The sequence below is a fragment of the Oncorhynchus masou genome, chromosome 29, assembly GCF_036934945.1.
Source record: "Oncorhynchus masou masou isolate Uvic2021 chromosome 29, UVic_Omas_1.1, whole genome shotgun sequence".
In the NCBI taxonomy this organism is placed as follows: Eukaryota; Metazoa; Chordata; class Actinopteri; order Salmoniformes; family Salmonidae; genus Oncorhynchus; species Oncorhynchus masou.
The window spans coordinates 12,435,792-12,452,923 of NC_088240.1; the positions used below are offsets into that span (position 1 = coordinate 12,435,792).

Genomic DNA, 17,132 nt, shown 5'->3' on the forward strand with positions numbered 1-17,132 from the left:
CTCAACTTCTGACATCTGTGGCATTGTGTGACAACTGCACATTTATAGTGGCCTGTTGTCCCCAGCACAAGGTGCACCTGCTGTTTAATCAGCTTCTTGATCTCCACACCTGTCAGGTGAATGGATTATCTTGGTAATGGGGAAATGCTCACGAACAGTGATGTCAACAAATTTGTGCACCACATTTGAGAGAAATAAGCTTTTTGTGCGTATGCAAAGTTTCTGGGATCTTTCATTTCAGCACATGAAATATAGGACCAACACTTTACATGTTGTGTTAATATTTTTGTTCAGGATAAAATCTTATACACTAGGAACACCTTTTTGTAACACCAAGGAAACACTTCACAATGAAATTGTCCCTTGGTTCATTCTGAAATCAGGTAGGCACATTTTTCATATTTTAGACTTTTAATGTCACACGCACAAGTACAGTAAAATGCCTTTCTTGCAACAATGCAGTCATCAATAACTATGTAATACTAAAAATACAGTACAACAAAAACACAAGATATAAAAATAGCACGATAAAGTAAGTAAGTATACTAAACTCCCTTTTTCAGGACCCTCTTTCAAAGATAATTCGTAAAAATCCAAATAACTTCACAGATCTTCATTTATAAAGGGTTTAAACACTGTTTCCCATGCTTAATTAATTAACATGCACCTGTGGAACGGTCATTAAGACACTAACAGCTTACAGACGGTAGGCAATTAAGGTCACAGTTATGAAAATTTAGGACACTGAAGAGGCCTTTCAACTGACTCTGAAAAACACCAAAATAAAGATGCCCAGGGTCCCTGCTCATCTGCATGAGCGTGCCTTAGGCATGCTGCAAAGGGGCATGAGGACTGCAGATGTGGCCAGGGCAATAAATTGCAATGTCCGTACTGTGAGACGCCGTAGACAGGACGGACAGCTGATCGTCCTCGCAGTGGCAGACCACGTGTAACACCTGCACAGGATCGGTACATCCGAACATCACACCTGCGCGACAGGTACAGGATGGCAACAACAACTGCCCGAGTTACACCAGGAATGCACAATCCCTCCATCAGTGCTCAGACTGTCCGCAATAGGCTGAGAGAAGCTGGACTGAGGGCTTGTAGGCCTACTCTATATTCTAACTATTCATCCCCCCGAAAGTCAATCGTTTGTAGAGACACCTTTTGCAGCAATTACAGCTGCAAGTCTCTTGTGGTATGTCTCTATAAGCTTGGCACTGCTCCAGCTCCTTCAAGTTGGATGGGTTCCGCTGGTGTACAGCAATATTTAAGTCATACCACAGATTCTCAATTGGATTGAGGTCTGGGCTTTGACTAGGCCATTCCAAGACATTTAAATGCTTCCCTTTTAACCACTCGAGTGTTGAAGTCAGAAGTTTACATACACCTTAGCCAAATACATTTAAACTCAGGTTTTCACAATTCCTGACATTTAATCCTAGTAAAAAAATCCCCGTCTTAGGTCAGTTAGGATCACCACTTTATTTTGGCTTCTTCCTTGCTGAGTGGCCTTTCAGGTTATGTCCATATAGGACTAGTTTTACTGGGGATATAGATACTTTTGTACCAGTTTCCTCCAGCATCTTCACAAGGTCCTTTGCTAATGGGATTGATTTGCACTTTTCGTACCAAAGTACATTAATCTCTAGGAGACAGAACGCGTCTCCTTCCTGAGCGGTATGACGACTGCGTGGTCCCATGGTGTTTATACTTGCGTACTATTGTTTGTACAGATGAACGTTGTACCTTCAGGCATTTGGAAATTGCTCCCAAGGATTAGCCAGACTTGTGGAGGTCTACAATTGTTTTTCTGAGGTCTTGGCTGATTTCTTTTGACTTTTCCATGATGTCAAGCAAAGAGGCACTGAGTTTGAAGGTAGGCCTTGTAATACTTCCACAGGTACACCTCCAATTGACTCAAATGATGTCAATTAGCCTATCAGAAGCTTCTAAAGCCATAACATAATTTTCTGGAATTTTGCAAGCCGTTTTAAAGGCACAGTCAACTTAGTGTGTGTATGTAAACTTCTGACCCACTGGAATTGTGATACAATTGTGTGTGGGCCATTTTAAGTTTGGCGATTTGGACACTTCAAGCTCTCGACCCGCTCCACTGCAGCCCCGTCGATGTGGATGGGGGCGTGCTCGCCGCTCCTTTCCTGTAGTCCACGATCAGCTCCTTGGTCTTACTGACGTTGAGAGCTTGTTGTTCCGAACCCACATTGTCCAGTCAAGGACCACCTCCATGTAGGCTGTCTCATCGTCGCCGGTAATCAGGCCTCCCACCGTCGTGTCACCGCCAAACTTGGTGTTGTGTGTGGATGAACAGGGAGTACAGGAGGGGACGAAGCGCTCACACCCCTATGGGGCCCCAGCGTTGAGGGTCATCATGGCGGAGGGGATGTTGCCTACCTACACCACCTGAGGTCAGCCCGTCAGGAAGTCCAGGATCCAGTTTGAGGGAGGTGTTCAGTCCCAGGGTTCTAAGCTTGGTGACAAGCTTGGAGGGGACAATGGTGTTGAACGCTGAGCTGTCAATGAACAGTATTATCACATAGGTATTCCTCTTATCTTGGTGGGTGAGGGCAGTGTGGAGTGACATAGGTATTGCGTTGTCTTTGGGGGTGGAGGCCCACTTTTTCTTATCCTGCTTATACGGAATTTATTATTACTTAAACTATGTATTTCTTTGTTTTAAATTTTCTTATTTTGAGTGGCAGCCTGTGTTTTTTAAATGTGTAAGTGTATAATGATCAACAGATTAATATTGCACTGAACATGTTGAAACATGATTTCCTGCCAAAGCTAATCTCCATTTTCTGTTCATGTGTTCACACCCATTCACTATGGTGAACGATTGTCAACTCTCAAATTACAAGCCCCTCAACTCTCCAATAACACAAAACAACAACTTTTTGACAGCGAATGGTAGCGAAGAGGATTCAACAGGGTTGCTTTAATAGTGACAACGTTGAGTTTTGGCCTGTTCCTAATAAATCATTCCTGATCAGGGTTGTATTCATTAGAGACCAAACGGAAGAAACCGGACTGAAACGGTAGCACTACCTGGACTCATAACAAACGTTAAAGTCATTGCAAAGTCTTTTCTGTTGCGTGCCCTAATGAACATGACCCAGTCATTGCGATTGTACTGATTGCGATTTCAATGTATTTTCCCCTCTGTTGGTGTAATAACCGCCATAGGCTTCAATTATGTTAACAAACCACCTTCTCTCCTCTCCTTCAGGGCCCATTGTAAAACAGCAGCAATCATACAAATTATGACCCAATGATCTTTATTAAAAGAACCATGAACACTGCATGAAGAAATGCTAGAAAAACAAAAACAATTAAATAGATGATCCTTAGAGTGTCTATTGCAAAGTGTATAACCCAGGGCTCAGACTCCTCCTTTCTAGAAAACTTCTAAATGTAGGGACACAAGGGTCTAGTGTTGACCAGAGCCCTATGGGCCCGGTCAAATGTAGTGCACTACATAGGGACTAAAGGTACCATTAGGGGATGAAATACCCTGTATAGCAGTCCCAGATCTGGGACTAGACTATTTGTATAGTATTTAGGGGCAATTTACCTACTCCCAAGTAGTGCACTGTGTGGGGGATGCACTTGGGATGCAGACAATGCAACCTGATGTCTGGTAAGGGGCTATTTCTACCTCCAGTGTCTTGGTTGTTATTCCAGAAGGAGGGAGTCAGGTGTCAGAGGGGATGGAGTCAGAGAGGATCATGGGAGATCCTAGCTGTAGTTCCTGCTGTAGCGATTCCAGGTCAGCCGGAGTCATGCGGTGCACCTCCAGCCAATCAGAGAGCAGGGAGGCCGAGAGGGGGCCTGAGTCATTGTAACTGATGGAGGAGAAAAGAGGGAGGGTTTGATAAACGTTCCCCTGCTGGTGCTAATTATCTTTTTGACTGACAGTACACCAACTCCAAATGTATGTATGGTATAACATTTGCATTTGCAGTGGTTTCTGGGGTATACATACTTTTCATAGCGCACTGATACACAAATGTGTTAAGACTTGTTAGGCTACCTGTAAATACACAGTAAAATCTATACCATTTTACATATATAGTGCCGACCCGACTGTACGATGCTGGCTGATCATTTATTTTCACAGCCTTTCGCAGCACTGTTCCAGGAATGATGGTGGAGGTGTAAAGCTTGACTCACCTGTCTCTGAGGTCTGCGTGCTGGAGGTCAGTGAGGGACTGGTTAAAGAGGTCATCCAGGTCAAAGCCCACTCCGTATCCTGCCCCACTGCCCTTAGGGGTGACTGAGAACACCGGAGGCAGCACATCTTCCACCTGAGAAGGGCAACGAGACGTTAAAACCTGAAATCACCAACATCTGTGTTGTTGATGTCAAGAATATTTGTTGGTCTGTGGTGTGTACTGAGGAGCAACCAGATGCTACACTTGACACTTATGAAATTGCTTATTCCAGTTACTAATAAGCATGCACTGCAAAAACTTAAATCCTTGTGTATTGATGAGGAATTGAAAACTTCTATGGTTGAAAGGGATGAGGCAAAAGGAATGGCAAATAAGTCTGGCTGCACAACCGATTGGCAAACGTACTGTAAATTGAGAAATCATGAACATAATAAAAAGAAGAAACTACACTCTGAAACAAAGAAATGACAAAGAATGATAGTAAAAATCTTAAATGAAATTTGAAAAAAAGGCAAAGGCTCCACCATTCCGTGAATCAGATGGCTCACCGATATTGCCAATTATTATTATTATTATTATTATTTTATTTTTTTTAAATTCCATCAGCAAGATTAGCAAACGAATATGACATGCCAGCAACAAACGCTGACACTAAACATCCAAGTATAACTGATCAAATTATGAAAGACAAGCCTCGTAATTTTGAATTCCGTAAAGTGAGTGCGGAAAAAGTTTTAAAAAATTGTCTATCAACAATGACAAGCCACCGGAGTCTGATAACATGAATAGAAAATTACTGAGGATAATAGCTGACAATATTGCCACATCTTCAATCTAAGCCTACTTGAAAGTGTTTGCCCTCAGGCCTGGTAAGAAGCAAAAGTAATTCTGCTACCCAAGAATAGTAAAACCCCCTTTTACTGGCAAAAATAGGCAACCAATCAACCTGTTACCAACCCTTAGTAAACCTTTGGAAAAATGTGTGTTTGACCAGATACAATGCTATTTTACTGTAAACAAATTGACAAGACTTTCAGCACACTTATAGGGAAGGACATTCAACAAGCACGGCACTAACACAAATGACTGACAAATGTCTCAGAATAATGTATGATAAAAAGATTGTGGGAGCTGTTTTGTTAGACTTCAGTGCAGCCTTTGACATTAACCATCATAGTCTGCTGATGGAAAAACTTGTTTTATGGTTTTACACCCCCTACTATATTGTGGATAAAGAGTTACTTGACTAACAGAACACAGAGGGTGTTCTTTAATATAGAAGCCTCTCCAACATATTCCAGGTAGAATCAGGAATTCACCAGGGCAACTGTCTAGGCCCCTTACTTTTTTCAATCTTTACTAATGACATGCCATTGGTCTTGAGTAAAGCCAGTGTGTCTATGTATGCGGATGACAACACTATACACATCAGCTACGACAGCGAGTGAAATCACTGCAACACAAGAGCTGCAGTTAGTTTCAGAATGGGTGGCAAGGAATAAGTTAGTCCTAAATATTCCTAAAACTAAAAGCATTGTATTTGGGACAAATCATTCATTAAACCTCAACTAAATCTTGTAATAAATCATGTGGGAATTGAACAAGTTGAGGTCACTAAACTGCTTGGAGTAACCCTGGATTGTAAACGGTCATGGTCAAAACATGTTGATACAACAGTTGCTAAGAAGTCTGTCCACAATAAAGCTCTGCCTTTTTAACAACACTATCAACAAGGCAGGTCCTACAGGCTAGTTTTGTCACACCTGAACTACTGTTCAGTTGTGTGGTAAGGTGCCACAAAGATGTACCTCGGAAAATAACAATTGGCTCAGAACAGGGCAGCACGGCTGGCCCCTTAAATGTACATAGAGCTAACAAAATCGAAATCTTTTGCGGCTCAAAGTGGAGGAGAGATTCATTTCATCACTTTTTGTAAGAAGAAATGTTGACATGCTGAATGCACCGAGTTGTCTGTTTAAACTACTAGCACACAGCTCAGACACCCATGTCCACCCCACAAGACATGCCACCAAAGTTCTCTTCACAATCCCCATGTCAAGAACTGACTATGGGAGGCGCACAGTACTACATAGAGCCATGGCTACATGGAACTCTATTCCACATCAGGTAACTGATGCAGTAGAATCAGATTTTAAAAAACACAATACCTTATGGAACAGTAGGGACTGTGACGAGACACAGGCACACATAAGACACACACTCTGCACACACATACACATGGATGTTGTATTTTATATATGTGATAGAGGAGTACTGGCTTGAGGGAAAACAATTCATGTATTGGGTAAAGTGTTATGAAATGTAATGTCATGTAATATTTTAAACTGTATATAACTGTCTTAATGTTGTTGGACCCCAGGAAGAATAGCTAATAATGGGATCCTTAATAAATACAGATAAAATACAAATACACCATAGAGTTAGAAAAGCTAGAGGTTAGTACCTCCTATCTTTGCCATTGATCACCTCTGTGGCAGCGCCATGGAGAGCTATTGGGATTATGAAGTAGTCAATGTTGTTCTCCTCATGGATGGACTCACCATCCATAAGATCAAAATTATACTCCCCCCCCCTCTGTTTTCTAGCTATACAGCGTTTACAATTCCAGTGTTTACAAAGTGAGGTAAAAACAGTTTATAATTTGGGGTTTTGATAGGGTTTGACAATTTAACTCATAAGGTATTTACTTTGTATTGTTAATACCTTTAACCTATGCCAAATACCACCCAGTTGACTGTCTCTATTTTACGATCACTATTTTGTCCCAAGTCCACCCTCTAGCTTTTCTAAATGAGTGGTTTAGTTAATCTACCCTTTATAACCCCCCCCCCAAACAAATGTTGGACTACCAGACAAAATATGGCCAATATTCTGACTCGAATAAAAATATAAAAAATACATAACTACAATACTGCTAAGAAAATATATAACAACAGGGGGAGGGGTCTAGGAGAGGGTGAGATTAGGAAGAAAGGAAGGTCAGAGACCCTCCACTCAGACCCACCTGTGACTTTGAGAGCTGCAGTGTGACCGTGTGGATGTCAGGGGCCACAGTGTGCCCCGGCTGTCCGGTGTCTGTGAACCCTAAGCTGGGCTGAGGAAGGGACGGGGCCCCTAAGGCCCCGCAGAGAGGGCTCTGCGTGTGGGACCCGGGCTTCTCTCTCAGTGCCGAGCACAGCTTCTCCATGGGCCCAACCCCACTAGTGACTGAGTTAGGGTGAGAGTTGATGTTGTTCTGTCCACCCCCTGTTCTCATGTTGCCATTGGTTTCGCTCGATGGTAGTGCTGGGGCTTTCGTCAGGAAAGTCCCCACGGGGTGCGGCTGAGGCTGAGGGAAGCTTGTCTGGCAGGCTTGGGGTGATCTGTTAAGGGGTAGCTGCTGTTGTTGGGAAGTCCCGGCCCCTACCTGCTGCCCAGCCCAATTCCCCAGACAGTTGAAGATCCTTGGCCCTTCGTACTCACCCTGCGTCGGTTTTAGCGTGTTGTTTTTAGCTAAGCCACAGGAGGCTCCATCCACCATGTCCATCCCTCTACTCACAGCCACACGCCCCATCTCCTCTCCCTTTGTCTGGCCCAGAGAGAAAGGCAGTGAGCCCTGGGTATTTAGTGGCTGGAACATCCCTGACAGATTGGGCTCTATTTGGGGTACCGTCTGTTTGTGAGTCTGAATCTCCCCTGCTTCCTTATCCGATTTAGTGTGGTTTACAGCCATTGCTGCATGGGTGTTTTCGCTCGAATTCCCGCTGAGGTGGGAACTCACTTTGCAGCCCTTAGTTTTGGCTGTGTCAACATCGGAGTTCTGTGATTTGTCTGCACGGCTGTCCATCATCCTCTTCCAGCGTTCCAATAGGCTCTTGTCATTGTCGCTCAGGAGAACCCCACCCAATGAGTCCCCTTCTCTTCTCTCCTTCTCTTTCATCTTCCTCTCCCGCTCCTTAGCTCGCTCCTGCCTCCTCCGCCTCTTCTCCTCCCTTTCTCTTTGGCGCTCCTGGGCTGTGACGGGCCGCCGTAGCTCCGGAAGAGAGAGGGAGGAGGTTAGGGAGCATGTCAGACCTGATCCACCTGTATCCATACTCAGCGCTGTTGGACCTCCATCTGAAGAGAGAACACAATAAATATTCTCGTTAAAGGGTAGTGCAGACAATATATATATTTCTTCCTTACATTGAAAGTAGTCAATGGACAAGGAGAGACTGCTTTGGTTTCTAACCAAAACCCAAAATAAAAGTCAATGTTCACCCGTTTCCATTTTTAAAATACCCATACTGAACTACTCCTTTAAAAAGTAACACCGTAAGACGCAAGCACGTCAGCCCTTTTTAAGAAGAGGACTTGAAAGTGTAGACTTGTACAATTTACCTCTGGCTTTGTTTCTGAGAGCCGACTTCCGCAAGGCCTCCTTGAGCGCTGCTTTGGTGTCCTCCGAAATGGCTCCATCTTTCCTGGTCCCTTCCCCTGCCCCCGCTGTTCCCCTCGCCCCCTTGGACAATGACTGAGTGAGGGACTGCGAAAGCAACTGAGCTTGGGCCTGGGAGAGCATGAGAGAAGGCACAGAGTTGGGCAGAGGGGCCATGGTGTTGTGTGCTAAAGTGGAGGACACAGAAGACGCAGACTGGCCCTGAGACATTGGCTGACTCTGGGTGACTTGGGTCAGAGGTCCCCCCTGGCTGGTGGGTACTAGCTCCTCCACCTTCGAGCTTTCTCTCAGAGCTTCAGATGGTGAGGTGCCCTGAGAAGAGACTGGCGTGATCAGGTCTATGATCTCAGGCTGCCCGCTGTCCGAGTTGGCGCTGGGCATGTCTACGTCCTGGCAACTCTCTGCCTGGGTCAGTGGAGGCAACGTGTGGGTCAGACGTTGGGATGGGGTCACCTCTAAAAGGGGCGGGGCATGTTTACTAAAGGACGGCAGCTGATTGGCAAAAGTTTGGCTCCCTCCTGTCGTTATATGATGCTGATTGGCTTGACTCTTTGACACTGGTTGCGGCTGCATCGGCGATACCTGTGTCGGCCGTGACATGGAAGCCAATGAGTTATTGGTCAGGTTGACGGTGGAGGTTTGAGCAGACCGTTGGTCACCACCACCACCCTGACTCTGTAAGGGCCTGAACTGGATCCTCTGCCGGTTGTTCTGCTTCCGCCGGTGGAAGTCCTGGATCTCCACCAGGATGGCCTCTTTGATCTGCTCCCGGCTCATGGGCGCCTTGTCGAACTCAAAGTCGAAGGCGGGCACGCAGATGGGCTCATCGTCCTGGTCGTGGTACTTGGACAGGTAGGGGTGCTCCAGTGCCTGGCTCACATCAATCCGCTCGCGAGGATCGAAGCGCAGCATGGTGGCCAGCAGGTCCAGGGCAGCAGGCTCGGCCTGCGGGTACAACTTGGCCAAGGGCACGGGTGCGTGCGAAGGCAGGCTCCGCACATACGAGCGCACCCGATCAGCCCCAATGGCCCCGATCACGCCCTCTGGTGGTGTGCCCAACACAGACAGGATAAGCTGCAGCTGGTGGACATAGTGCTTCCCGGGAAACAGCTGCTTGCGGCCCAGCATCTCGGCAAAGATGCAGCCCACGGACCACAGGTCGATGGCCAGGCTGTAGTGGTGCAGCGAGAGCATTAGTTCAGGGGCTCGGTACCAGCGCGTGGCCACGTACTCAGTCATGAAGGAGTGGGACTCCTCGGGGTGTGAGCTAAGGCCCCGGGCCATGCCAAAGTCCCCGATCTTCAGCTCGCAATTCTCGTTGACCAGCAGGTTGGAGGGCTTGAGGTCACGGTGGATGACATTGGCCGAGTGCACGTACTTGAGACCGCGGAGGAGCTGGTACAGGAAGTAGCGTGTGTGCTCTGGAGTCAGTGGCTGCCGGGAGTGGATGATCTGGTGGAGATCACTCTCCATCAGGTCCAGAACCACATACCTGGAAGAGGAGAGACGAGGACAAAACAGAAAAGATGGAGAAATTACGCTTTGTTGTATCTAGTCATTTGTAAGTTAAGTCATGTTTTTTTCTCAATTTTACAACAACAAAAAAATACTTTCAAATAAGGGGCATCCATATATATAATGAAGAATAACAGTTACTTACACAGACTTGAAGTGAGGGAGGCTAGGCTGGAGGATGTCTTTGATGGCGATAATGTTGTCATGTTTGAAATGCTTGAGAATCTTCAGCTCTCGTAATGTACGCTTAGCGTTTTGCACCACCTCAAAGGCATTGGGAATCTTCTTAATTGCCACTTGTTGACCTGTAGATAAGTTACCCAGATGAAAAAAAAATACTGAACAAAAATAAAACGCAACATGCAACAATTTCAAAGATTTTGTTACTGAGAAGGAAATTAGTCCATTTAAATACAATAATTAGGCCCTAATCTATGGATTTCACACGACTGGGCAGGGGCATAGCCATGGGGCAGCCTGGGAGGGCATAGACACACCCACTTGGGAGCCAGGTCCACGCACTGCGTAGCCAGGCACAGCCAATCAGAATGATTTTTTCCCCACAAAATGACTTCATCACAGACAAAATAACCCCCCCCCAAACTAGAGCCATGACTATAGTTAGATCCCTGTATGGATATCTTCCTTAAAAGGGTTCTAGAGTAAATAAGGGATAATCAACGAGGGGTAATGAACAACGTGGGAAATGTGTTCCATGACGTGCTAGCGGAGTGGAACTAACCTTCCACGGAGTTGCATTATTTTCCAGAGAACGCATAGAGCCCCGAGTTGATTATCCCTATTATATTGGCCATGTACCACAAACCTGATGTGCCTCATTGCAATTATAAACTGGTTACCAATCAGTGTCTTATAAAACACCTGTTTCCAGTTGCACGTGGAACTCTGGGTTCCACTTGAAACAGGGGTTTATAAAAGACACAGGTGCCTTCCAAATCAAGGAAGTAATCGCCAAGTTAAGGTTGGTTGAATATTGTTTTACCGTATTGTCAATTAACCATCAACTAGCTACGCCGCTGGAAGTTTGAGTCTGATTGGCTATAGAAGCCCATATGGCATCTGTTAATGCTGATACATCCTGACAAAATATACCCCATGACTGGCCTGAATGTGCCTTTATGGACTTTGTAAACTGTCGAGAGTAGACCATTAACTGACCCAAATGGTTGCCAAATCAGGCAAAGGCTCGATGCAGTTATTTTAGAATGAAACATGCATTCGAAAACACTGGACTTGAGTGGATATTCAAATGCAGTTTAGGCTCAAGCCTTGACCAAAGTTCTGTACTCCCTTGTAAATAATAACACAATTATTAATTGCATTGCGATGTAGGAATGGTCATTTTCTTGTCCCTAAAAACAATCAATAGGGGAGCTTTTCAAGCTGGGCACTGGGAGCACTGCCTGGGGAAAGGACAGCAGGCTACACCTGTCATCTGATTACTGCTTTTCATGACAGGACAATTCACTGCAGTAGTAGGCCTACATACTATTTTATAAAGATTGAGCAAAATATCTTAAATAAACACATCCTCTGTAGGACAATGCAAAGACAATGTATCAAATAAATTGCTGGGAAAAGTTTGGGAGGAGAGAGAGAGAGCGAGCGAGCGATGGTGTGATCACATTGGCTGGTGATGTTGAATTGATACATTGTTTACACGAACGCATTGCAAACGCACAGGACAGGCAGAGATAAGCACAGTGAACAATAAGATCGAAATGAGTTCACAACCATTCGAAAAATGAAAATCACTTAGCATGGAATGATTAACTTTGACATGCTGATGTGCCCGGCTAAACAGTGTTGTTGTTACATTCAAATACACGTTTCTATAGTATGCTTCATTACATGTTCATTTGAGTATTATTTGCATTTGCCACTATGACAATAAACTCACCATGAAGGCACTGAATGGTCTGTAAACACATTATACAGCGAGCAGTAGAATGTGTTAAATGCTGTGATCAGTTAGTTGATTAACAGGTGGATGACAATAAAACACTCAACTATGTTTGCCATCGATTTATAGTTAATTGTTAGAATTATCGTACACAGGCCCTTAAAAGGGACATTTACATTTTTAAACTTCATCTCCAGCACCACTTCAACATATGTGAAAATGGCACATTTCTATGTTTTGTAGTAAAAATGACAGTGGAAGATAAGTGTTTGAGATGTAATCATCCAGAAACACTTGACATATACATTTTTACACACACATACAGTGGGGCAAAGAAGTATTTAGTCAGCCACCAATTGTGCAAGTTCTCCCACTTAAAAATATGCGAGGCCTGTAATTTTCATCATAGGTACACTTCAACTATGACAGACAAAACGAGAGAAAAAAAATCCAGAAAAATCACATTATTATTTTGGATGGTTAATTTCAATCAAGAAACATTTTTAAAAAATTTAAAATTGGGCTGGCAATATTTTAAGGTAGGCCTATAAGAAAAGTGGATGGGCCCAAGCACCCAGAAGCCAATGGGAGGAGAGGATCCAAGGTCCTCCCTCCATTGAACCTGCTCCTACAACGAGTTTGCGAGGATTTGATATAACAGGGATGGAGCAAGCAAGGATATGACAACTAGTATTGTTTTCAGTCGCAACCAAAAACTTCAAGGCAAGCCTCTCACCATTGTCCCGCCTCCTGGCGGAGGACACGACGCCATAGGCCCCTGTGCCGATGGTCTCTATGACGTCATACTCCTCACCAACCTCAAAATTCACATCCAGGGAGTGGGCTTTGAGCAAAGCCAAGTTCTTGGCTGCTGTGCTGGTGTCTGCCGTACTGCCTGTTTCGTTGCTTGGTTCCAAGTGCAACCTCCCTACTTCATCATGATGGTTCTTGTGGTTGTTGTCCCTGCCATTGTTGACAGCCATTGAACTCTGTGTTGCCATAGTCCCGGATTCAGCAGTTTCACCTTTTCTCCCCTCCTTGGATGACATGATCCTTGAGGGAAGAGAAGAGGAAACGGAAGGGACATGATTAACCAGTCAAAAGCTACATCTATTTTTGAATTAGGCTATGCAGCTGAGCTCCAACTAATTTCTTTACATTGAAAGCAGTTGAGTCAAAGCTCATTTCATTTGATTAAAATCTCATTCCTCCGGCAGGTAGGATATCAGTGTCCAGATATAGTGCCTTTGGAAAGTATTCAGACCCCTTTACTTTTTCCACTTTGTTACATTACAGCCTTATTCTAAAATTGATTAAATCACCCCCCCCCCCTCAATTTACACACAATACCCCATAATGACAAAGCAAAAACTGTTTGTTTATTTTGAAATGTTTGTTAATTTTTTTTATTAAAGTGCAATGTAAATATTACATTTACATAAGTATTCAGATCCTGTACTCAGTACTTTGTTGAAGCACCTCTGACAGTGATTACAGCCTTGCGTATTCTTGGGTATGACATTAAAAGCTTGGCACACCTATATTTGGGGAGTTTCTCTTATTCTTCTCTGCAGATCCTTTCAAGCTCTGTCAGGTTGGATGGGGAGCGTTGCAGCACGGCAATTTTCAGGTCTCTCCAGAGATGTTCGATCGGGTACAAGTCCGGGCCATTCAAGGACATTCAGAGACTTGTCCTGAAGCCACACCTGCGTTGTCTTGGCTGTGTGCTTAGGGTCATTGTCCTGTTGGAAGGTGAACCTTCGCCCCAGTCTGAGGTCCTGAGCCCTCTGGAGCAGGTTTTCATCAAAGATCTCTCTGTACTTTACTCAGTTCATCTTTGCCTCGATCCTGACTGGTCTCCCAGCCCCTGCCGCTGAAAAACATCCCCACAGCATGATGCTGGCATCACCATGCTTTACCGTAGGGATGGTGCCAGGTTTACTCCATTAGTCTTGGTTTCATCAGACCAGAGACCATGTTTCTTATGGTCTGAGAGTCTTCGAGTGACTTTCCAAATCATATCCAATCAATTGAATTTACCACAGATGGACTCCAATCAAGTTGTAGAAACATCTCAAGGATCATCAATTGAAACAGGATGCACCTGAGCTCAATTTCGATTTGCATAGCAAAGGGTCTGAATACTTATTTAAATAAGGTATTTCTGTTTTTAATTTGTAATAAATTTGCAAAAATGTATAGAAATCTGTTTTTGCTTTGTCATTATGGGGCATTGTGTGTAGATTGCTGAGAAAATATAAATATTTAATCAATTTTAGAATAAGGCTGGAACTTAACAAAATGTGGAAAAAGTCGAGGGGTCTGAATACTTTCCGAAAGCACTGTTCATCATTGAGGAAACCAGTGGTCTTAAGCTTAAAGAAACAATATACTTTATTTAACCTCCAACCCATGTTGCAGTCATTGCAGTTGTATGGCATTGAGATTTCAATTTTCTATGTCTATATAATACCTGTGCTAGGAAAAGGCCTCGCCTATCCTACTCAATAGCCCTATTCATAGGAGGTTGATGGCACCTTAATTGGGGTGGACGGGCTCGTGGTAATGGCTGGAGTGGAATAGTATCAAACACAAACACATGGTTTCAATGTGTTTGTTGCCATTCCATCCGTTCTGTTCCCGGCCATAATTATGAGCCGTTCTCCTTTCAGCAGCGTCCTGTGGTGTGCTATAGCCTAAAGCACATATTGAGAACTGCCTCATGAAAAAGAATGAGGCCTATGTTATGAAATATTCACAATATCTCTAACATTTGAAATTGCATTATCATATCAAAATAAGCAGATCTTTATTATGTTATAAATAAATAATTGGCTGATTAGTCAAATATCACACAATAAACTCTGAGATATTATAGTCTGGTGGATTGCATTTTGGGGTAATCCAATAAATCATCTCATCACGAGATCAGCTGCTACAATAGGACTCTGATACCCACGTAATTCCTTTTAAGCACGGACAATGAGGAACAGTGTACCCTCTTCCATGGGCGTATCGGTATTAGCCTACCTGCGTCTTCAGAAAAGATAGCTAGCCCCACAACAATGGCCAACAAAACGACTGCTTCCATGAGTTGAGCTGAAGCCTTTATCAAATATGCCTGCCAAATGCCAATCTTGTTTTTAATGTTCACCTGAAAATAAACGACAATAGCAGTACGCTACATTGCATGGCAATTTGTTGTTATCGCGACTGTAAATATACTTCCTTGTCGTCTTCCGTTTTCTTCTTCTTCTTTGGGATTTGGTTAGCGGATCTCATCCAAGTTTTAGGTGCATACACCGCCATCTACTGTATTGGAGTGTCCGGCCAGTCATGGGTCTGCGGTCCAAACTCTTAAAGACACACCCTACCCCCTCAGCCCTCAAATTAAGTGGACAATTCTGATGACGTGTCATGACGTCTGACAAGTATACACTTGCAGGGCAAGGGGTGAGGGAGGAAGGAATGATTATTATTGGACCACCCTGTTCATCCCGCGCAATTATGAGTGCATGTCTACTTATATTAAATATATCATTATTAATAAGCCTACTATAGGATAGCAAATTAATTAGATAAATAACATTAGCCTGCCTAGCTGGAACTTCTGAAGAAGTCAAATGTTTTATATCTACAATTTCCAAAAGATAACCAAACAAAAACACATTTACTTTTTACGAGACGCGTTTGTGCAGTCATGTGCTTTAGTAGCACAATTTCTGACTTAATTGCATTCGTTTTTACTTACACTTGTATGCTGACTTCTCCATTGATGTTGTTTTTAAGTTTTCCCTGACTTTTCTTAGCGGATGTACAATCGTCACAAATTGAATTATGGGGAGTTTCAGGTCCTGGAGTGAACATAATTGTACACTCGCAAAGCCGACTAAAAACGGGGGCTGAGGGGCTTATGTTGTAAACTTCCCTTGCTTGGCTAATAATTTGGACCACCCTCCAAGATGGCGACAAGGATTCCCCCAAGGGCATAAGGCGAGGGTAAGTAGACGAGGGTGTGTCTTTTAAGGGTTTGGACCGCAGCCATGGCCTACATACATAAAAGTATCTTCATTAGTCCTGTTCCTCTAAGAAAGTGAAATGTAGCCATAGACACAACCACCTAAACTCATTAAAAACTCACTACCCCATTCCACTACTTTGACCCTATCACTCCTGCACCATGCCAATGGCCTGGGAGGACAGGACACCATCACTCAACACCTCCTTTAGCTCTTCTGAAAACAAATCTTGTATATCCAAATACATCTCTGCAGCTGCCATCACAACATCTATTTTCTGTGATTTTACATTCCATTTCTGCAGTGCAATTGATAAGCATTGTTATGAATGCTAAGAAGATAGACTTATTGAAGCATAAATCACTCGTTGGCCTATCCCTCTGTGCAAGCACAAATCTACTACTCACTGGAATCCTCTCAGGATCACTCACCCTTGACCCATCCTACTCTACTCTCTTCACTGCCTCAGCATACGACACCCTCTGCACTACTCTGATTCTTGCCATTCAACCTGCCTCTCTCGCACCAAACACTTCCGATCCCCAGCAACATGCGCACCCCTACAGTTAACACACACAACTTTATCCACTGAAACCACACAATCCTCTGTCTCATGCCCTCCTGCACACTTCCCACATCTTGGAATCTCCTTCCTACACACTGCTGCAACATGACCATAAACGTGGCACCTGAAACACTGCAGTGGAGTCGGCACAAAAGTTCTCTAACAGGATAACTGATACATCCTAACATGTCGGGTAGAGACTCTGACTCAAAAAAACTGACAGTGACTCCTCTGTTTCACCACGCTCCCCACGGGGTCTGCAACACACTTCCGTGTTCTTTTCTGAGTGTCAGGAAGAAAATCAACCAGATTTTGAGCCTCTTATTCTTCTTTAAATTTGTATTGGCGGATCGCAACCAACGTGCTGTGCCTACGTCACCAACTACTGTATTGGAATATGAGACCTTCATCTATTTCTCTTGTCCAGCCCCGTGTTTCTGCCTACTGTTCTGGAGAGTGAATTCATTACACT

General features: G+C 44.0%; 1 protein-coding gene across 2 annotated transcripts; it reads right to left on the reverse strand.

Moving 5' to 3' along the window:
• Positions 1-392: 392 nt before the first annotated feature.
• Positions 393-15,318, reverse strand: mapk7 (mitogen-activated protein kinase 7). 2 transcript variants are annotated; one of them, XM_064944028.1, is made up of 7 exons: positions 15,231-15,318; positions 12,813-13,129; positions 10,298-10,457; positions 8,580-10,129; positions 7,225-8,315; positions 4,198-4,331; positions 393-3,869 (listed from the first exon to the last, which is right to left on the reverse strand). In XM_064944028.1, the coding sequence occupies exons 1-7, from the start codon at positions 15,266-15,268 to the stop codon at positions 3,719-3,721; spliced, it is 3,441 nt and encodes a 1,146-aa protein (XP_064800100.1). In that variant the 5' UTR covers positions 15,269-15,318; the 3' UTR covers positions 393-3,718. The 2 variants fall into 2 exon arrangements, with proteins under 2 accessions (XP_064800100.1, XP_064800101.1); XM_064944029.1 differs by having other exon boundaries at positions 15,107-15,312.
• Positions 15,319-17,132: the final 1,814 nt, after the last annotated feature.

Excerpts from the sequence above, each read along its gene's own strand:
- mapk7 (XM_064944028.1), bottom strand. The coding sequence starts at position 15,268 with ATGCAATGTAGCGTACTGCTATTGTCGTTTATTTTCAG. Across the intron at positions 4,332-7,224 it reads TGCAGCTCTCAAAGTCACAG|GTGGAAGATGTGCTGCCTCC; the intron begins GTGGGTCTGAGT and ends TGCCCTTCTCAG. Across the intron at positions 3,870-4,197 it reads CACGCAGACCTCAGAGACAG|TTACAATGACTCAGGCCCCC; the intron begins GTGAGTCAAGCT and ends CTCCTCCATCAG.